The sequence below is a fragment of the Thunnus albacares genome, chromosome 16, assembly GCF_914725855.1.
Source record: "Thunnus albacares chromosome 16, fThuAlb1.1, whole genome shotgun sequence".
Classification (NCBI taxonomy): Eukaryota; Metazoa; Chordata; class Actinopteri; order Scombriformes; family Scombridae; genus Thunnus; species Thunnus albacares.
The window spans coordinates 17,261,089-17,282,972 of NC_058121.1; the positions used below are offsets into that span (position 1 = coordinate 17,261,089).

Consider the following 21,884-nt stretch of genomic DNA (forward strand, 5'->3'; position numbering starts at 1 on the left):
ATGAGGCATTTTTCCCCACTGAGTGATGAGTTGAAGAAGCTACCTCAACCTCTAAAAGCTGGAGGAACTGCAAGGAGGGAGCAACAATTCATATTTCCCTGCAATCACGATGAATGGAAGATTGAATAATTGTTTTGATTGTTCAATGGTCTTAAAAAGTCAGATGGTCAGTTTAACCCCCAGACGGCTCAACTTACCCACTCACTCAGATCAATTTATGCCTAACCTGAGGCAACTTCAGCCACAGGAACACTTTGTTGAGAAGTTATATTTTCAGGCTTTTTTTTATCGTAGATGCATCTTTACAATTTCATTTGATAGGAGACATCCTATAATAAAGGTAGATGTTTTCATTCTACTTCTGTCTCAGTTTTTTCTTACCTAGAGAAAAATATACGTAAAAATCGGCTCATCTTACCCCACTCTTCACTGATGCTATCCATTGACTGTATGAGAGCTATGCTATGCACTAACATGCTGATACGCTAAATGCGATTAGCATCACAACTTTTCCAAACTGCATAGAATTGTGTGTGTGTGTGTGTGTGTGTGTGTGTGTTGTCAAGGAGGTTTAATAAGAACTGTGTGTGCTAACGGTGCACAGAACGTGCAGTCAGCGAGGTTTCTTTTGTTTATTTCTATGATTTTAACATGTATTTGTTCACAATTTTAGCATTATCAGGGAGAAAATAGTTTGTGTCCCCTGGACATGTTGATAGTCCTTTCGGATTTTAACGCTTCAGAGACGCGGGAGGCATACCTATCAACATCACTGATGAAACAGTATTGGTCCTAAAGCCTTGAGTCCAGGTTGAGATCCTGTTAAAACTTTATTAGAAGTCTTTTTGTATAAAGTAGACTGTTGATGTGTTTTCTATTGATCCCTGTAGGGAACTTCTCTTTTCACTTGCCAGACAACAGGTCAGGGTCAGCTACAGAACAGCACCTCTGCACCTGGTACAGTTGGCATTCACTGTCTTGCTAACATGAGGCCTGAACCTTTTACTGTGCAAGATGGTCCGTTATTCACTACTCTCCAGCCTGCTACTTGAAAAGTGTCTTTGAAATCACGTTTGTGTTTCATCTCTTGAGGGTGCAGCTGTTAAACTCGACAGTGTCCCATGACACAAACGTGCTGTACACTCAAACTTTCTGGAGAGCAATTTACAGAACAGGACAGAAGTGTCTTCAACCTTCAGTTCAGCGTCCTCAGAATCGAGTCTCTGAGCTGCCCCTTTTCAGCGCGCTGCTGTTAAACTCGTCATGCTCAAAGCTCAGATTATTATGTGACCTTGATATCATTAGCAGCTTCTCTCGTTTACTGTAGTCACGCCTCACTGTCATCGACGGTGACACATCCAACAACCTCTCCCCTTGTTCCTCCCTGTCCTCCAGCCTCATGTAGCCTTTACTGCTGCCCCGATTGCCACTGTTACTCCGGCTGCTGTTGCTACGGTCGAGGCGGGGCCAGCTGGGGTGCTTCCGCTGCTCTGGATGCACGCTGAGCATGCTCGGCCTACGCTCCAGGTCCAGAGATTTGGAGTGGCTGCTGAGCATGTGCAGAGAGGAGTTGGAGCCAAAGTCACTCCTCGCTGCTCCTGGGGAAAGCCAGCAGCCTGAGGTAGACGAGGGAGCTGGGGAGAGGGAGGTAGAGGAGATAGAGGAGCAGTGGGATGAAGAAGAGGCGGAGTTACTCCGGTGTAAGCCTGGCGGTTTGGAGGCCTTGGCAACAGATGCTACAGGAACCGCCAAGGACTCCATGGAGCTCAGAGGTTGCGACCTCTCACCGTCTCTTCTCTCTCCTCCTCTTTCCTCCTCGGTAATTGCCTCCATCTCCGGTTCGTCAATAACGCAGTTGTTGAGTTTTATAACAGGGAGAGTGAACGCAGAGATAGAGGAGGAGACAATGGAGCGAGCATGGTGTCCTCCCTTCTCCCCATCTCCATCCACAGACCACTGGTGACGTACAGAATCCGAACGAGCCAACCCGAGCCCTGGGCCGCAGAAGGGCCGATCCTTGTAGAGCGGCGCCAACAGTCCCACAAAGCTACAATCCAACTTAGCCTGCTCCCTGTGTCTATGAAACTCCTCGTCCCCTAACAGCACCTCCTCCTCCTCCGTAGACCCTCCTCCCCCTCCAGCCCGAGAGAAGGAGAGGAGGGAGTTGCTGGCCATCCGAACCGCGGCGGCATTCTCGGCGCCGAAGGCTCGATGATCCCCAACTTCTCTCGCATAAGTGCTGTTGCGGTGAAGGTGTTGCTTTTGTTCTCTCTGCCTGAGGTGATGGATGTCGATGACTGTGGAGTACATGTCTCTCATATGGATTATCTAATACAGAAGAGAAATCATTTATCACTAGAAGCATTTGTGGATCACCTGAGAATGTTTTTAGCACTCCATCATAACATTATTCTATAGTTATACATCTGTGTATAACTATATTAGATGTTTATGACCTTGGAGAACATGTTTCTTATATGAATTACCTGGAAGGGGAAGAGAGAGGAGGAAGGGATTAATTGAATCAAGACAGGGAAGGAGAGGGCATAAGAGCAGAGGAAATGTGATCTGGGGAAGATTAGAGAGATATGGGAGGAGGGCGGTTGGAAGAAATATCATCTGCATGTTAGTTATGTAGAGATGATGAATACAGATGACGGCAGTGTGCTTGCCCCTCATTGTGTATAGAATAGAAATGAGAAACAGGAGAGAGGGATAATAACTGCATATTCTGTTTGCTTAGGCTTTTACAATTTAAATATCTGTTTTAAACATCCTTTCATGACCTTTTCTAGAACCACTTTCTGCATAAATCAGCGTTGTTGTATGCTCCAATATGTGGATTAATCTGCTGTTTTCTGCCTTACCTTAGTTTCTCTGTCTCTGTTCTCATGAAGAATGGCATTAGCACAGATGAAGATAAAAATCCCAATGCCCATGGTGAAGGGCCCGAGCATCTTCATCCTCTCGGAGTGACGATGCTGTTCCAAGAACCGCGTCAGAGCGCCCCCAGTCTGCTTGGAGGGTGTACCTGCAAACATGGAAGGGACCATCTTTAATATAGGGAGCAAAGAATGGTTTGAGTTTATAAAACATGGAGCACGAAAAGAGGCGTTCAGAAAGTATTTCTGAGACACATATAACCGTTTCTTTAGTATTTAGGTTATAGGTGGAGTCAGTCATTCTGGAGAAAGATTGTTGATATAAACAAATACACCCCTCCCTTCATGCTACTTCAGAAGCCCCACCCGTGCATTGCCAAGGCAACGACCAAAAGAGAAATATGGCGGAATTCAGGGTGACTCATCAGCTATAGAGTCACTTCTGTTCCTCTCACACATTGTCACGAGAGATAAAAAACAGGAAGAAATCAACACTGTTTGTATTTATTGATTCATTGATATGGTTAATAAGTTGAAAAAACATATACAGTGGGATATTTGTGTGACTTAAACAGCTGCCTGCTCAGATTACGCTTCACTAGACACGACAGAAATAGACTCAGAGCGTTAAAAAAACGCGGGGGGTCTCCGTGAGACTGTATCAGATTCAGCATTGGTTTGATACATTTAATATTAATTAATAAGGGAAGCGTGAGAAAACACTTTCTATGTGAATTGGCCACATCCACTCTCTCTCCAGTTCACCAGCTCCTCCCCGTGAGGAGATATTCACTGGATTTGACATAAAGTGTATTGGATTAGAATCGCTGACTTTACCTTTAATCTTTCTTTTCTTTGTTCACTTACCTTGAACATTATGACTTGTGCTAGAGTTACCCACGTCCCCCTCTGTGACGGTAGATGTTTTGGCTCCTCCTGGAGTCGCTGTCTTAGATCCTCCTCCGGTCGGTGTTTTGGCTGAGGACATGGTTTCACTGTGTGGCCAGTAGCCCAGTGTTGCCATCCCAATCCCTATGGCCAGGATGACCAGTCCCAGGAGGAGGAAAAACCCAGAGGCAGAGTAGAGGCGGAGCCTGCCGCGCACCACGACGACATCAGCACGTCGCTTCCGCTTTCTAAATGAAAAGTGACGAAAGGACACACAAACGCTAGTTTTTGTACAGAGATTTCAAAAGCATTTGTTTGTTTTATGGAACATTAAAACCAGTGTAGCTCATGAATCACATGTGAACTGTTGCCTGTTTCCTGCTGCCCAAATTATTTGATTAAAAAGCTCATAGTGACCTTTGTATAAGTATTGAATTTTCAAAAAGGATGCAATCGATGATCACCTGGGAGCAGCCTCTGGGGTGGGGTTTCCCAGGCCTGGCGATGTAGGTGGTATGGACCGGTGCTGAGAGCGGGCAGAGTCTTGGCGTTTTAGCTTAGCCAAGCCTGTTAGTACACCTGCTGCTGCAGTCATACTTAACCTACAGATACACAGAAGTAACGAGTTAAACATCCCCTCCAAAACATGTTTTAGGAGATTGTGTCTGACATGTTTTTTTCCACAAAAAACGCTCAGTTACCTTGTTAAAAATCCTTAAAACAACATCTTTCTCCATCATTGAAAATTTTAGAATCTGCAAATATTATTCATTTGAAAAATTGACCTGCTGGTCTTCAGTACACACACATGAAAAAAACATGACTAAAAATGCACATATGTATTCATGCACAGCCAAAGTCTCCCAGATGCTCTGAATATAAGAGACGTGAGACACTTAATATGCAGAGTCCAGCATTTCTCTCAGTCATGCAGATTAAACCAGTTCCAGGGAGCACAGCTCTGCTTGTCTTATTTTACACAAGTGTGTCGCCTCACGTACAGCAGTGATTTTTCAGAAGCTGCAGGTGACAGGTTGTTATGCACTCTTACAGGGAAAGTGTGTCAGACTTTTAGCGTCTTTCCAGGTTTGATAAATGTTGTTTACAGTCATGCAGCTGATACAGATTTAAGCAGACAAATATGTACACACCAGGGACAACAGTCTCTTCTGTTCACTGGTGATCCTTTGTTGTTCACTGTCAGCCTTCAGGACAACATGGGCCTACGTTTGTGTGTGAGTGTGTGTGTGTGTGTGTGTGTGTGTGTGTGTGTGTAGTCATGCATTTATCCCTGCAGGATGTTTGTTCAGGGAGATCGAGACAGAGAGAAACACAGATGGCTCGTGATTTTCGTGGGTAATTTATTTGAATTAATATTCTGCATTTGTTGCGTTTACATTTATATGTTCACCGATATTGTCTATTTTATATAGTTTTTGCAGTTATAAAATTGGAAATACAGTGCTGCCGTTCTGACATAATATTCAAATGAATCATCGTCTGCTCACCAGCTGCTCAGATGTCTATTAATAGTTATTGAAAGGAAGATGGCTCAAAACAAATACAGGCTTATTTCGGGAGCCTTCATTTGGGTTTAAATTCCTGTTAATCTGGGCTCACGTGATCATTAGCATTGTCCTTTTAGCACTAAGAGGTTTAAACAGGCTTTATATGATGTTCAATAAGCAAGGCACACAATTTGAATGGTCATTCCAAGAATTCCTTCTCAGATCGAATTCTGGCAAAATAATCTCATTGCTACAGATTAACTGACTGTTGGGTGTCATGTTGCTGCCTTTGCTCTAAAACCTTTTTGGTTTGAAAACAGCTGACATTACATCACAGAGATTGATCCCCAGCAGTTGAGGGTCAGCTGCCATAGAAGTGAACAGCCGTGGAGCGGCGATGAACAGCTGTGCACCACGTTCACAAGCAATTTGACTGGTGAAGAAATTTCAAACTTTTTTTACAATATTTCCTTCTCTCCAGTCAGTGCTTGTCCCTTAGAATATGATTTTGATTTGATTGTGATGCTGTAGATTCAGTTACATTATGATGATACATATGTGATACAATTGTGACGTTATTTTCAGTTACAGTGGAACTGTGATGAGATTATGACGCATTATTTTGAGTTAGAATGTAATTGTGATGCAAAAGTGAACGCATTATTTTCAAATAGAATGTGATTGATGCAATTGTGACACATTATGTTCAGTTAGAATGTGATTGTGACACATTATGTTCAGTTAGAATGTAATTGTGATGCATTATTTTCAAATAGAATGTGATTGTGATGTGATTGTGACACATTATGTTCAGTGAGAATGTGATTGTGATGTGATTATGACACATTATGTTCAGTTAGAATGTGATTGTGATGTGATTATGACACATTATGTTCAGTTAGAATGTGATTGTGATGTGATTATGACACATTATGTTCAGTAAGAATGTAATTGTGATGCAATTATGACGCATTGTGTTCAGTTAGAATGTGATTGTGATGCGATTGTGACATGTTCGTTTGTAATGCAGATATGATGTGATCTTGACACATTATTTTGAGTTAGAATGTAATTGTGATGTGATTGTGACACATTATTTTCACTTAGAATGTAATTGTGATGCGATTGTGACATGTTCAGTTAGAATGTAACTGTGATGAGATTGTGATGCATTATTTTCACTTAGAATGTGATTGTGATGCAATTGTGATGCATTATGTTCAGTTAGAATGTGATTGTGATGTGATTATGACACATTATTTTGTTAGAATGTAACTGATGCGATTGTGACGCATTATTTTCACTTAGAATGTGATTGTGATACGATTGTGATGCATTATGTTCACTTTGAATGTGAGTGTGATGCTTTATTACGGTTACTGTGTGATTGTGATGAGATTGTGATGCCATATGATGCAATTATGATGTATTATTTTTCAGTCAGAATATGATTGTGATGAAATTGCGACGTGATTGGGAGTGTGTGATTTTCAGGTAGAATGTGATTGTAATGCATTATTTTTTAGTTAGAACGCAACAGTGATGTGAATGTGATACAATATTTTCAGTCTGAATGTGACTGTGATGCAATTTTAATGCATTATTCTGAATCTGAATTCAACTACGATGTTATTCTTTATTTATTCAAGGATGTTACCATCACATTATTCTTCTTCTTTTACTTCCTTTCCCAAACAGTGAGAGTTTGTGTTTATATGCGTGTGACTATCTGTGTATTTAAGAGGATAAAATAGATTTTAGCATGGGAACAAGAACACACCCATGACCTTCGCCTGTCTATTTTTTTTAAATTTCTCACACTCCTTGCATCCACCTCTCCCTCTATCTCTTTCTTCCTCATGAACACGCTATCTGTAAATCTCATCCTCTCTCTTCTATTCTTACCCTCTGTCTGTCTGCTAATGCATTCTGGTTGTGACCCTGAATATTTTTTTTCCTTCCCTTACTTCCTTTTACTCCAAATCTCTCTCTGTTTGTCTCTTTCCTCCCCCCACCCCCCGTCCTCTTAGATCTATTTTTAATCTGTCTCTAATACTGATTTTCTTTTATTCGGTCACTTTCCCCTTTCTCCCTCCTTCGCTTTCTTTTCCGTCATATATCTCGAAGCAATAAAGATTTAGAATCAGACAAAGCTTTTAGTATTCAAAGTAACTGTCAGCCACACGCAGTAGACCAGACGTTCTCTCCTCCTACCTTCTTTTCTCCTCATATTTTAATGTATTTTTCACGTCAGTCATCTTATGGCTAAAACTGCTGAAAGAAAAGTGCTTGACCACAGATGGTGAGTCACACAAGGACAAACACAACCAGCCTCTTTTTCTCGTGTTTTCTGCCTTCCTTCTCACTCCGTCTCTTTCTTTCTTTACTTAGTTCTCTTCTCTCGCTCCTTAGTGTGCGTTAAACAGGATCCCACACAACTGAAAGAGAAGGAAGGCATGGATGGGAGTAGGATAGAGGGAAGGAGACGGGGATGACAAAACTGAGAGGAAAGATGAATACAGGAGAACACAAGAACATGAGGACAAGGGTGGATCGATCAAGATGGAGTGAGGAAAGGGAGAAGCACTTATTTATATAAATGCACATATAGTAGCAACACTGAGTCATGACCGGAAGCTGAACAACAAAGAAAATAAGGTAAAAACTATTTTGAAGCTTGTTTTGAGGAGACAAAGTGGGGGGTGATGAGAAAGAGGAGAGGAGAGAAAGGTCTGGCAATAAAGGAGAGTGAAGTGCTTTTCCCGCCAGTGATGACAGGACAGAGGCAGAAAACAAGCCAAGTGCATCTGTAGTTTTAAACAAGGCTGAAGTGAGAAATAAGTGGAGCAGAGATAAAGAAACGCTGTTGTAACAAACACACCAGCCGCCTAATGAGAAACCACTCAGGTTCCGATACAACAAGGCTTTCTGCTGTGGACCTGTGCACTATTCAGTAACAACGCTCAGTAACAACGCTTGTGTCAGTTGGTAAGCGGTATATAAATCTCTTTTGTGTGCAGAAAATCCTTTAGCGTGATATGTTTCATGATGACATACACAGCCTGTATGAATATTAATGTTTATTTCCACCTCCGATCAGATAAAACTTATAAATAATGTGATATCCACTGCTCCATTTTCCATTTCACTGCCTTTATAAGCAGTTTTTCTAAATTGGTGCTTAATGAATAATTAATTTGCCTCTGCGTGATCACCGTAATAATGTCTAAATTGCTTCCGCTGTTTATCTGTGCATAGCAGCAAGACAAAACTATTAAAACAATTTAATATACTTCAACCTTCAGGGAGCAGATTCCGTCTTGGAGACGTTTAAACACTTAAGAGAGAGATAGAGAGATTCTTTCAGTACATGTTTTAAAACTACTCCCACTCCATCACGTCTGTTAGAGCAGAGATTTCCCCCCCTCTACAGTGTAACACTTCCTCTTTGAGATTCCTCGCTGCATGCGTTATGTCTTTGAGTGAGGAGATGCCTTTTGTAGCATGATAACAACAAGTTACCTAATCTATAGGAGATGTCATGTGATGTATTGTCCCTATAGCAACCACATGTGCCGCTGCTGGGTGGCACGTTCCTATAGCAACGACCAGCTGTGTGCATAGGAATGACAGGTATATCATTATCACCGCATCCTATCAACAAAGGGGGATATTCCCCATGAATCTTTTTGATTTCTGTATTTATTTCTATGTTCAGATATTGGGTACAAACAAAAATGTCACAGCATATGTTCTGGGAGGATTTTACTCCTTTTCCATCAGTTTCTGAGAGGTGTGATTGGGAGGAGGCGAGAGGAAAGGAGCTACAGTAGAGCAGAAATGAGGGAGATGGATAGAAGGGAATTTGAAAGTAGGATAGTAAAGAGATACGGGGGATGAAGAGAAAAGGTGAGAGCAACTGAGTTTGGCATGAAAGGTGGTTGCAAAAAAAGAAAAAAAAAACCTTTTTACACTCTCAACGTTCACACGTTGGCTTTGCATTCAAGTGTTAATTGCATCTATTTTATGCAATTATGCTAAAGAGCTACAATTCTGCAGTCTTCAATTCCTCACAGGAGAGAGAAAAACCCCAAAGAGAGCATGAAAGAGGAAAGACAACTGGGCAGGTGTGATGGATAGAGAAAAAGAGAAGGAAGGAGTAAGGCAGGGAAGGAGAGTGAAGATCTGAGAAATTAGGACCAGAAGAAGACAGCCAGAGTGGGAAGAGAGAGAGAGAGAAAAAAAGAATGAGGTGCTTTGAACTGTGTAACAAACTCCAGAGACCTTTTTTGACTCTAGAAGCACACTGAGAAAAGTTTGTCTGTAAATGATTCACTTCAGTGAACTGTGTGCTAACATGGCATGGAGAGAGGCATTTAATATGGACACAGATGGAGTAAGAAGGCAAGTGGCGAGGAGAGGTGTAATGAGAGAGGAATGAGCAGGCAGATGAAAACGGAGAGTAGAAGAGAGACAGAAATTGGCATCCTGTATGTCTCCCATTATAGTCACAGTGGCTCATGTATTCTTTCTGTTCTTTAAGCTATTCTGGCAAGAGTGTGTGTGTGTGTGTGTGTGTGTGTGTGTGTGTGTGTGTGTGTGTGTGTGTGTGTGTGTGTGTGTGTGTGTGTGTGTTCAGGGTACTTTTTTTCAACCTGAGCTGGATTTAATGGAGAGACAAACAAAGCCCCCTGCTGTTGGCGTTAAGGTCATCTGCAATAATATCAGTGGTGGAAGAAGTATTCAGATCCTTTACTTAAGTGAAAGTAGCAATACTACACTGTAAAAATACTCCACTACAAGTAAAAGTCCTGCATTCAAAACCTTACTTAAGTAAATGTAATTAAGTATTATCAGCAAATTGTATTTAAAGTATCAAAAGTAAAAGTACTCATTCTGCAGAAAAATGGTCCCCGTCAGTGTTTTACTATTATACATGATGTTTTTGGATTAATATTATTGCTGTATTAATGTGTATGTTGCATGTTACTGCTATAGTCGTGGCAGGTTGAGCTAATTTAACGACTTTGATCTACAGTAATGCATCATATTCTATAAGATCATTATATGTTTCTAACGTTGCTGTCCTGAGAACCATGTATCTCTAAAAAAAAGTCAACTCTTCATGAGCTCAGGAAAACAGCCCTGTTTTCACACTTGTGTCAATGCATTTTCCATCTAATCCAAAAGGGTTTTTAGATTGTTTATTTAGTTTAAGACGTAGGAGAATTTTCTCAACCCATAAAGGAACACTTAATCCATCAGTTTATCACAAACATTGTTCACAATCACCAAATTTGGAAATACATGGTTTTCACTAGACAGGAAGGGTATGACGAATTGTAATCTGAAAAGTAACAAGTAACTACAGCTGTCAGACAAATGTAGTGGAGTAAAAAGTACAGTATCTGCCTCTGAGATGTAGTGGAGTGGAAGTATGAAGTTGCATAAAATGGAAATACTCAAGTAAAGTACAAGTACCTTGAATTTGTACTTCAGTACAGTACTTGAGTAAATGTAATTGGTTACATTCCACCACTGAATAATATGATACAACGAGCTGGGGGTCAAACATGCAGGAATACCTTCAAAACAAGACCAGTCCAACACTACTTTCCAAAAAAAAAAAAGCGGAATATCAGAGGCCAGTTTACTTTCTCTGTCTCCCCTCCTGTAAAGAGTGATGGAGAATTACCACAAGAGTCAAAGGCAAAACTGTAGTGAACAAAATGTGATCTTTGCACAAAATGTTCTTTATTTTAACTAAAAATACTGAAATAAAGAGGCTGTCAAGGTTTTTTTAATGGCCCTGTCAAACTTAAGTGCTTCGTTTCAAAGTACACCTACGCCGCTGTTGAGCATCATACAAAAGGAGATGGCGCAATATCACAAATGGCTCTCAGGTTAGTGGAAAAGAGTGTTTACACACTTTCATTCGATAAGAATGCTATTTTTCTTGCTATTCAAGTAAAATCTCAACACATTCAACTTATTCAGTGAGACAGCTGTCATAACTCTGCCATTTAAAGTCAGGTCATGTACTGTAATGTAGTGTTGTATGGTAAAGTGGATTAACTAGGGAAAGCTTTTTTAATGTCTGTGTTTGAGGATCACACTGGTGGTTTTGCATGTTTTAGAATTTAACTAATAAGTGATCAGTCCATCACATTATCATTGGCTTGAAACGCAATTACAATCAGGTACGGTTGTTGTCTCTTGTTGGTTCCTTCCAAAAAGCTGTTATTGAGCAGCAAACTATAATGCCAGAAACACATTATGTCCATGTTTGCTATGTAATTATAGAGTAACTTTGGCCAAATACATGTTTCCTGTTCGGGTTTAATCTCAGGATTTGTTATTTTTGTACAAGTTGATTTTCATCACATGCTTCTATGCAAATATGAACTCAAACCAACAGCAACCTCGAAGGAAGGAAGGAAGTCAAATTAAAATTTGTGTTGTTTGCTTTGGAAAATGGTCAACAGCAACATAAAGTTAAAAAGGAATTGTAATTAATGGGCTCACACATGCAAGACCACCATTAATATGATCCCTTTTAAGATTATTGATCTGCTTCTCCATGTAGTATGTGACAGAAAGGTGGACGAGAGAAAATTACATGATTAGGGTTAGAACACACAAAGCCACACGTCTCGCTAATTTACATTGTTGATCCTTGAAGAGGAAATCTCTCTTTGCTTTTCCAGAAAGGTCAGGAGCAGAGGAGCATCCCGCAGCTGCTTGATCAAACGAGGCGATCTCAATCACCCTCGCTGTGAAAACGTGGTGTGGGTTAAAGTTACTACCTCCTTAAAGTTAAGCAACCTTCATCATCATAGCAACAGTGAACACCATGACAATCGTAGTTACGTTTTTTTCTTCCAACTGTTCTGACTCACAGTTGGAAACGAACATTGGTCTCCTGGAGCAAAGCCTACTAAGTCCACTTTTTGCAAGTTAGTTACAAATCTTGCGAGAGTTACGTAAATCTAGGGTTACCATCTAGACACAACCATCCCAAAGATCCCTCTACAGTCAAATCTCTCCATACATGTGCAGCAAGGATGTGAACAAACCATGAACAAACTGGCTGTTTGAGGAGGAATCACCATTTGAACCTTGTTGTCTGCAGTGGTGGGCAAGTATTTGCCTCTTAAGTAGTGAATTCATATTTTTGATCAGCTTTTCACAACTGATTTATGTTATTTCAGAACCATCCAAATGTTTGGTAATAAGCTATTTTCTTTGATTTTTTTTTTTTGTTTGTTTGGAAAAATTAAGAAATTTAAATGAAGGAATGATGAGACTAGTCCTTACTTCTTGTTATTGCCAAATGAAAGATGATGCTACAGTAGATTCCCACCATACAATCTAGCTACAGTATGGCATCTGCTTTTCTCTATGCATGTGTAAGAGAAACATTATATTTTGGAAACTACAGTCTTAAAGTTGTCAGTAACCCTAACTGAAAACTTTGTACAAGCATACAGTATCTACTGTGTTGTTTGAGCCAAAAGTCATTAAAGTTTGACTAAGATGTTCCCTTTTCTGCACAGACACACAGGTGTTTTCAGTTACTCTGGCTGATTAGACCTCTGGTCATGGTTGGAGGTGGTAAATCTGTGGTGGGAGTTTCCATGTATTATTAAGACTGGTTGTGTTCCAAAAACCCTCAGGGATTTAAGACGCCGGCCATGTAATCACAACATCCCCGTTTGAGTCTGACCAGGGACCTTTCTCTTTCTTACCCTCATTTCCTGTCAACTCTATACGGTATGCTATTGATTAAAGGCAAAAATGCTTTAGATACTTTGAATATACACACAGTACCAGTCAATTTTGGACACACTTTCTCATTCAAGGGAATGGGAAGGTGTGTCCAAATTTTGACTGGTACTGTGTGTGTGTGTATATGTGTGTAATCAGAGATTTAATGTCGTACCATCTGCCTACAATGCCGCATGCACTCTATCTAAGTGGGTTGTTTTTTTTCTTTGCCACTCGAGGTACATACATAGATAAAAGCTGCACAAAATCTCATCAGTGAAAACACCTGTGGGTCTTTGGGTCTGCATGGGAAACAAGCAAAAAATCTGTAATGTAGCAGTTATCTGATTTTTCAGAGTTCAGTTGGTTCACAACATTCAACATCTTGTTTTCTGTAATAACACTTATCAGAATTGAGTCATAGAATCAACCAAAATGAAATATGATCGCTCCAAGTTTGGAGCTGGCTGACTCCAGCTCTTGAGTAATCAGACCTCTACATGAGGCTAATACATGACTGGAGTCTCTGCTTTGACTGCATGTCCTTCTCTGGCTTGTCATTCCTCATAGAAGCAGACTTCCATTTGGTTTTTGAGGTTTAAAAAAGCATTTTCATATTATTTTTATTGAACGAGTTCCTAAATTCCAATGGAAATTGTGTATCATTTGTCATAACCCGGCTCAAAGGCCATGACAGAAACTGGAAGGGACACGCAAAATGCCAGCAAATTTTTTGTTGGGACTTAAATATCACTTCCTATCAGTGACAATAGAGCAGGCAGGAGGGATGAAACGAACGCTGAGAACACTGAGCAGATAGAGGAGGAGGGGGGGGGATGAGCAAAGGGTAAACAGATAGTCAGCGTGTGTTTTTGCACTGCTTTACGCCTACAGACTTACGGTCAAGGGTGAGTCATCTGTCTGGAGAGTATGTCACTTTGTGTTTTCCCGCTGACCTTTCAGCAGCACATTTTCAGATGCAAGCTCTCAAGTGTCAAATAAAGCACCCTCTTCACCATCTTGTTTGTGTTTTTTCCTCTCATTATTTTGATGATACATACTGCATTTCTTTTAAAAATGTCTTGCATCCTTCACGCTGAATCAATGTCATTGCCTCATGTGATAAATTCAGCTCTACTCAATTGAATTAAGTTTTGAATTGAATCACCAGATGCTAATGCCAGGCGTGTGTGTGTGTGTGTGTGTTTTTGTTCGCTCATCGGGATCTTTTCTGGTTTAAACAGCGACCTTGTCGGGACGAGTAGTCCTCATGGGGACCAAAGCCCAGTCCTAATGAGGCAAAACGTCATTTCTGAGGTCCTGGTTGAGCAGTGCGGAACTATTTCACCTAAATGAACGTCTGTTACATTCAAGGCCTTGCCAAACGAGCTCACACAATGCTGATTAAGCCTTTCACCGCTGGATAAATCTCTCTGTATTTCACAGTATACCAGAGTTTTTAATCTGTTGTCATGTTTGACATTCCTGCATTGGCCGGATGAATGTATGAATGCTAGTCTAGTGATACCAGACAATCGAAGATCTCCACCTCCCAAAGTCTCGGGATTTCTAAATGCACGGTAGTTGCTTGAACGGTGACGAGAACGGCCGCTAACAAACCTACACCCCTTAAATTTTGTCAAGGACACACTTACTGGAAATAATGCTCTCTCTCCCATTCACTGCATGTCGCCACCCTCAAGACCTTGGATTGGTTCTGCAATGCAGGGTTTGTTTTGTTTTTTTTAACTTCTAATTGTTTCCACCCAGTATTAACAACAAAACCTGTAAGATTGTCCTCAGTCTCTATAAGAGAGCGTTTAGACATACATGCAGACTTTACATTTTTTACATTTGCATGCAGATAAATGCAGACTTCTGCCGACCGAGCAGGCTAACTTCCAGTTAGCTCTCTGTTACCTTGAAGGGGGATAAGATAATTTGATCGTGTGGCTCTTCTAGACTTTCTTAATGCTACCAAATGGATCAAATTCTGATAGTGAAACGAGTCATTTTGTGGGGGTTGTGTGATTTACCCACCATTTTACAGCCATAACAGTAGCAACAGAGCATGCTACGGAGGACGGACGTAAGCACATGTTGACGGTGTTTTTGTAATTACTGTCAAAACCGGGAGATAAAAGTCCCACACTCCAGCTTTAAGGTTAGTGTTAGACTTTAATTGGTTATGGTTAAGGTTAGGGTTGGGGTTTTGGTTAAGCTGTCCACAATGAATGGAAGTCAATGCAAGGTCCTAACAAGGATAGCTGCACAAACCTGTGTGTGTGTGTGCGTGTGTGTGTGTACCGGTGTGTGTCCCCTGTTGATTTGAGCAAAAATGACTCATTCTGTCTTCCTCACAGTCTGTGATTGTCAGTCAGTCACCCACACTCATCCTGAGGCACAAGCCCTGCCCTGCAGCAGTGGTTCCCAGACTGGATTCCTGGGTCCTTATGGGGTCTATGCTGTAACTTTAGAGGCCATACTCTTTTTATTGATTACAGCAATATTTTGATTCCCATAACAGCTCTAATTTGATTCTGCCTTTAAAAAAAAACTTTGTGGTAATAGGAATTAAATCCTAAATCAGATAAACCACATTATTTTCCTCAGATGGGGGTCTTTAGGATGAAACGTTATTATCAGGTGGTTTTCTGTGGGCTTGCACTTACATTATCTCTCTATGGAGGTCTTTGGGGTGAATATATGAAGGAACTATTGACCTACCAGAGGGATATTTAAACAGGATTATCCAGTTAGTGATATCTGTGAAGGAGGATTAGCCGAGATGTCGCCTGACTTCTTAATGGTTCTCAAATTAAACTCTCTCTGCAATGTGTTTGGCAGCAGAAGATGTCTTACCTTTAACCATTTGGCTCAATGAGTAACTCTTCTTTTTGAAACAGCTCTTAAGATGAGAGTTGCTCTTAAGTCATCTTTTGAATCACACTAAACATAATAAAAGCAGTGACAGAGCTTGTGTTGTTGAAGTGCCCCCCACCCCCATGTTATTTTGACGTTTGAGCTTCACTGTGCTGCATGAGCAGAGTTTGACGCTAGAGGGATGGTTTCACAAGGGGGAAAGTTTCTCTGTGCTCGCCTTAAATCTCAGTTTTAGATGTGTACCTACTATATGTGCATGATTTGTGACATCACAACTAGCCAATTGTGGTCCAGTATGAAACCGACACAAGTGTGACGTGGAGACTTGAAGCCTTCAGTGCACATACACTGAGAATGGTCTTTTCAGTGAAGTAGGAGACATCTTGTGTTCAGCAGTTAAATTTTTGAAATGAAAAACATTTGCATGTGTATAGATTCTGGATATTTTAATGAGGGAGAAGGTGTAGATGTAATTTTAAGAATTGTTAACAAGGCGTTTGAGCTTTTTTTTTTTTTATAGAAAAACCCCATCAAACACATTTTTTCAATGCAGAGTATTTTATATGACTTAAAAAATATCTTGTTTAGATCTTTAAATATAGCTTGAAAGGTTATGACTGAAAGCACACTGCAAGTGACTCTTTAATGGTGACCTTTGACCCCACTTTGAAGCCATAAATATACACATCATGTCATCTTATGGTACTATAAAGTTGATTAAAAGACAGAAGGCTGGCATGAACAGAGAAACAAAAGGCACAATGATCAATGAACTGATGGTGGACTCCCTCCCCAATAAACCATTCAATAAATAAAACACACATCATTATATATGCTGGACTGTCTCAGGTATACTGAAGCTCATCCTATCCAATAACACATCATGGATTACTGTGCGGGAAGCTGATAGATAGATGTAGCCACTAATAGGTTTCAGACTATCAGTCTGTGAGGAGCTGATGGTTCTTGTTAAAAAACTTCCCTTTTCATCCAATATTTAACCAAACGTCATTAAACATGGATGATAATAAAAAGATAGACTGTAGAGCTGTCAACTCGAATTAGTTTCATGGGGAGTGTTTAGAGTTGGAGAGGTCAAACACAGCTCAGTTCTTACCTTTACAAAAGCCGAGTTTTCACTGTCAGTGTGCCATTAGGCGTGAAGGTGGATCAGGCTACAACCTGGGGGAAAGTAAAAAGCCATCTTCCACTTTAAAGGCTACTTCCAATTAAATGCCATGTCGGAGAAAATGAAGATGACAGGAGACAGTTAAGCTCCCATGCAGGGACACAGTCTTTACTACATCCAAGGTCAATACAATTTGTCCGGATCAAATCGGGGCGAAGTGTCTAATTTGGTTACTTTATTCAGCACGGAACACGTTTCGTGCCATATGGAGAGTACGTGCGCTCAGGACAACGAGGGCGGTGAAACACGCTCCTAATTACGACTGAAAACAGGAAAATCCTTAAAACAGATTCCGGCTATTTAAAGTCCTAAACTCGCTGCTTGTAATTCCCAAGTGGGGAAAAAAATATTCCTTGTTTCCTTGGAGAGAATAAAAATACCACAAAAGCCGCTGATGTGATGTCCTTCCTGGCAGACTCGATGCGTAAAACTCTCGCTATCCTGGTTTTCGCATCGACAAAAAAACTTGATTTCACGTCAAAAAAAAGAGCCAAAAAAAATAACTAAAGCACAGCGGAGAATCTTACGAGTTTCAAGAAAAACAGTTAATGTTTTAAACCAGCGAGTAAAGCGTGTTTTTAATTCCTCTGAGCCGGAGAGAGAAACAGCAGCTGCGTCCAATTCTTCCAAAGCGCTTCTACGCTTGTGGGAATGCGAGAGGCTTTCTCAGAGGTGTGTGAGTGTGTGTGTGTGTGTGAGTGAGAGAGATGGAGAGAGAGACAGAGAGAGAGAGATGAGGGTGAATGGTTTGTACGTGCACTGGGAGGATAGTTGTGTGTGTGTGTGTGTGTGTGTGTGTGTGTTTATAGAGGGGAACAAGGCACTGTGCCATGCTTTGCCTGCCTGTGTAGAGCGCAGATGACAAGGGGATGATTGGCTCTGAAGAAAGACAGAGGAAGAAGCCTCGTTGATGCGCAACCCAGCTTGTGATGTTAAAACGCTTCTATTTAAATAATGTATCCCTTTCTGAGCGATAAGCAGCGGGAGTCTGAATACAGGATCAGCACACAAAGCCTAGAAAATACAACATTCCTGCTGCCATAAAAGCAAGCAGAGAAAGTGCATTTGTGTGTCAGCCAGCTGTAATATAGATAGTCATTAGATGCTCAGAGGTGAAGGTTACACACTTAACTCTGGATTGTTGGAAGTTTTCAGCTTTTCTGTTTCCAAACTGTAAGAGAGGGCAGCAAAAACGTTGCAGATGTTGGCATGTGTGTCATTTCCTGTATTTACATGCTGGAAGTGGTTCAATGAAAATACAGCAGCTGGGGTGAGTTGAAGAGAATGTAAGACAGACATTTGGACAGATATTTTGAACACTAAACTATGTATATATGTGTGTGTGTGTGTGTGTGTGAGAGAGAGAGAAAGACTTATTTGTTCAGATGGCTGAGATTATGTTGGAGAGAAATCAAACACCCTGAAGGCAGAAAAACACAGCTGAAATTGTGCACAAACACACATTGCATGCATACTTATAAACAATCATTAAGACATTCTTTAGATGCCGTTCTTGACCTCAAACCTGACCATGACACGTCTGACCTTAATATAACACCCTCCCCCTGCATATAACCCTTTGGACCCCTCCGACATCACCATTTTCGTAGACCCCAGGAAGAATAATTGCTAACCTGGTAGCAACTCATGGGGATCCAATTTAACAATTAAATAAATAAACTTTCCAGCTTTTTCTGCTCTTGTGGAGCCATCTGGAGCCTGTAAGACCATAAAAACCCCTCATCTTGTCGACACACAAACCCACGCTTGCTCTAAAACTAAAGTAGGCTATCGACAGCTAGCTGAGAGTCATGCTGTAGTCATACTGTAGTGCGGTGGTCGGTCCGTTGCTGTATTTACATTCCCTAAGCTATCGAAATGAAAACATAGAGGGACGTGGAGGATAACTGAACAGGAGGACGAGAGTGAGAACTGAGAGTCTGTAAGAAAAGGAGAGAGAAAAAAACAAAGCCTTACATTGTTGACTGTTGCATTTCTTGTTTACAGGTCCCCTTGGGATCATGGGTTCTCCGAATTGTGTTGACTTTTTCTTTTATTTTAAGCAGCTGTGGAAAGTTTGGTAATTGAAGGGAAACTGTAATTGAGAGGCAATTTGGAGAGCGAGGAGAAGGAGAGGAAATGAGGGAGATAGTGGACAGAGGGAGACAAGATGAAGAAGTAGAGTGGGGGAGGTAAAAACAAATAAGGGGTATAGGGAGGAGACAGGAGAGCAGATAATTTGTCATTTAGAGCATTTTTTAATAAATGATTTAAATTAGAATATCTTAATGGATCAAAAGATGACTGACAAGCAGGGGGACTGGTGAAAGCCAATTGGAGACACGTAATGGTTATCTCAGGCTCAGTGAATGGGGAATCAATCGGCTGGAACAGAGCTGCAACGTTTAGTCGATGAATCAATTAGTCAATATTAATCACCAACTATTTTTGATCGTTTTGAGTAATTTTTCAAGAAAAAAACTAAAATTCCCTAATTCAAGCTTCTTAAATGTGAGAAAATTCTAGTTTCTTTAGTACTTAATGATAGTAAACTGAACATCTTTGGGTTGTGAACTGTTGGTTCGGGCACATTGGGCTTCGGAAAACAGTGATCAACATTTTTCACCATTTTCTGACATTTCATAGACCTACTGACGAAACGACTGATTAATAAAGAAAATAATCGACAGATTAATTGAAAATTAAAATAATAATTAGTTGCAGCCCTAATATGGAGAAACGGTTCAGGGCTACAGCTAACGAATATTTTCATGATTAATTTATCTACAGAACATTTTCGAGAGTAATCATTTGTTGTATAAAATATCCGATAATAGTGACAAATAACCTTCATAGTAACGCTGAAACTCAAGGTGATGTCATCAAATGTCTTGTTTTGTGTGAGCAACCATTCAAAACTCCAAGATATTCAATTTACAATTGTATAAAATAGAGAAAAGCAGCAAATCTTCACATTTGAGAAGCTGGAACCGGATAATATTTGGCATTTTTGCTTGAAAACTTACTCAGTTGATTATCAAGATAGTTGGAGCTTAATCATTTTCATCTTTCTTCTTCCTTCTTTTCCCTCTCGTTGTTGCCTTGTGTATATCTTGAATTAATTATAAAGTATCATACTGTGAGTGTGTGTTTATGTGACGTCAAATACACACACAATAAATGCTCATTACAGCCTCTCTGCCTTGTTGACATGTAGGTCAATGAGTCTCAGTGTTCTCATCAGTGTCTCTGCCTCCCTGCATGTTGATTTGATTTTCAAAGAATTCAAAACAGATCAGGACAACAGGGGAGATACAGTGTGTTCATTTCTCCGCTGCTGTGGATACAACACAGTTTGTTTAATCTCACTCCTGGTGGTGTAAACACTCCCTTCAGATACAAGAGTGCTCTGTTTTATTATCTCTATCAGTCCTATTTTTCATACTCGCCATATCAGGCCTAAAACGGGTAACTGATATCTAAATGTCCTGCAACTGTTTCATTTTAACTTGATGAATTAGGTTACCAGTATTATAGTATAAAAATGCCTGTTGTTCGCATCCAGACATGTTTTAAGACATATAAAAAGACTTCAAGATCATTTGTGTCTGATATGGTTTTAACACAAAAACCTTCAAGTACCTCGATAGAAACTCTTAAAACGACGTCTGCTCCTTCCACCATATTGAATATGCAAATGTTTTTCATTTTAAAATCTTAACTGCTGGACATAAGATGTCTCTGACTTCACTGTAAAGTCTATGTCCACAAGAGGCTTCAAGTTTCCACATTACACTTGTGTAAGATGTATATTGGACCACCATTGGCTCCAAACTATTTATGATGTCATAGGCACACGCCTTAAACTCAGATTTTCCTCACACACAGAGAAACCCCCCCCCCCCCCTTTCAGCAGCTAATGTGAAAACAGCTTTCTAGTTTCAAACTGTGCAAAGTGAAGGTCAAACATCCAACTGAAGGAACAATATTTAACAATATGACACATTTTTGAGAGGAGGGGGACTTTAATAAATTATGAGTGTGATGAAATCCACCTGAAATTATTTTAAACTGTGGTTTCTAAATTGTCAAATGTATTTCGTTCACTATCCTGATTTTTTTGAGGAATTATAGGTCAAGACACACGTATTGAACATGGTTTTACCATAATTTGCTCTAATTTTAACTGCCAGTAACAATTCAGATGTCTTTACACATACACACTCATGCAGTACCTGCATTAAGTGCACATGCCAACTGGTAATCTGAGTTATTGAATGTATGCAAGATCATTTTGTGTGTGTGTGTGTCTTCATTACTGCAGTAACACTGAGCAAGTAACGAAAGTGTGACGGAAAAACTGTTGGATCATCACAAGTTTGAACAACAAAAATATGCATACATGCAATTTCTATTTTTCTTGTTTTTGAGTCATTTGCAGAAACATCCATAGATATAAAAAAATAGTGATTACTGTGAGTGTGATTAGTTTTCTGTGAGCTTTAGAGTAATAAAATGTACCAGAATACACACACACACACACACACACACACACACACACACACACAGGGGAATGAATAGTTATGACGCCTACCTTGCTCTCTCCCCCTTACTCCCCTGCTCTCCATCACTATGGTTACACTGATGCAGGTTACCGTGGCAGCCAAGTCAACCCCACTGACACACAAAGGCGCACGTGCCTGTGCTTCACCGCACACACAAAGACATACGCAGGCTGTGACGCTGACCAGTGTGAATGAAGAGTTT

The 21,884-nt window shown here is 40.4% G+C and overlaps 1 protein-coding gene and 1 long non-coding RNA gene across 3 annotated transcripts; one reads left to right on the forward strand and one right to left on the reverse strand.

Moving 5' to 3' along the window:
* Positions 1-297: 297 nt before the first annotated feature.
* tmem200a (transmembrane protein 200A) lies at positions 298-19,553 on the reverse strand. 2 transcript variants are annotated; one of them, XM_044377015.1, is made up of 5 exons: positions 17,046-19,553; positions 4,235-4,372; positions 3,750-4,018; positions 2,868-3,031; positions 298-2,328 (listed from the first exon to the last, which is right to left on the reverse strand). In XM_044377015.1, exons 2-5 carry the CDS (start codon positions 4,363-4,365, stop codon positions 1,210-1,212), a joined length of 1,683 nt encoding a protein of 560 aa, XP_044232950.1. In that variant the 5' UTR covers positions 4,366-4,372; positions 17,046-19,553; the 3' UTR covers positions 298-1,209. The 2 variants fall into 2 exon arrangements, with proteins under 2 accessions (XP_044232950.1, XP_044232949.1); XM_044377014.1 differs by lacking the exon at positions 17,046-19,553 and having other exon boundaries at positions 4,235-5,097.
* Positions 5,047-6,899, forward strand: LOC122999785. Its single transcript, XR_006407826.1, has 2 exons — positions 5,047-5,126; positions 5,599-6,899. It is a non-coding gene; the product is annotated as an uncharacterized LOC122999785 (long non-coding RNA).
* Positions 19,554-21,884: the final 2,331 nt, after the last annotated feature.

Coding starts and splice junctions, on each gene's coding strand:
- tmem200a (XM_044377014.1), bottom strand. CDS start 4,404: ATGTTTAACTCGTTACTTCTGTGTATCTGTAGGTTAAGTATGACTGCA. Junction 4,019..4,234: donor ACCCCAGAGGCTGCTCCCAG/GTGATCATCGAT, acceptor CTTTTCATTTAG/AAAGCGGAAGCGACGTGCTG. Junction 3,032..3,749: donor CACAAGTCATAATGTTCAAG/GTAAGTGAACAA, acceptor CCATGTTTGCAG/GTACACCCTCCAAGCAGACT.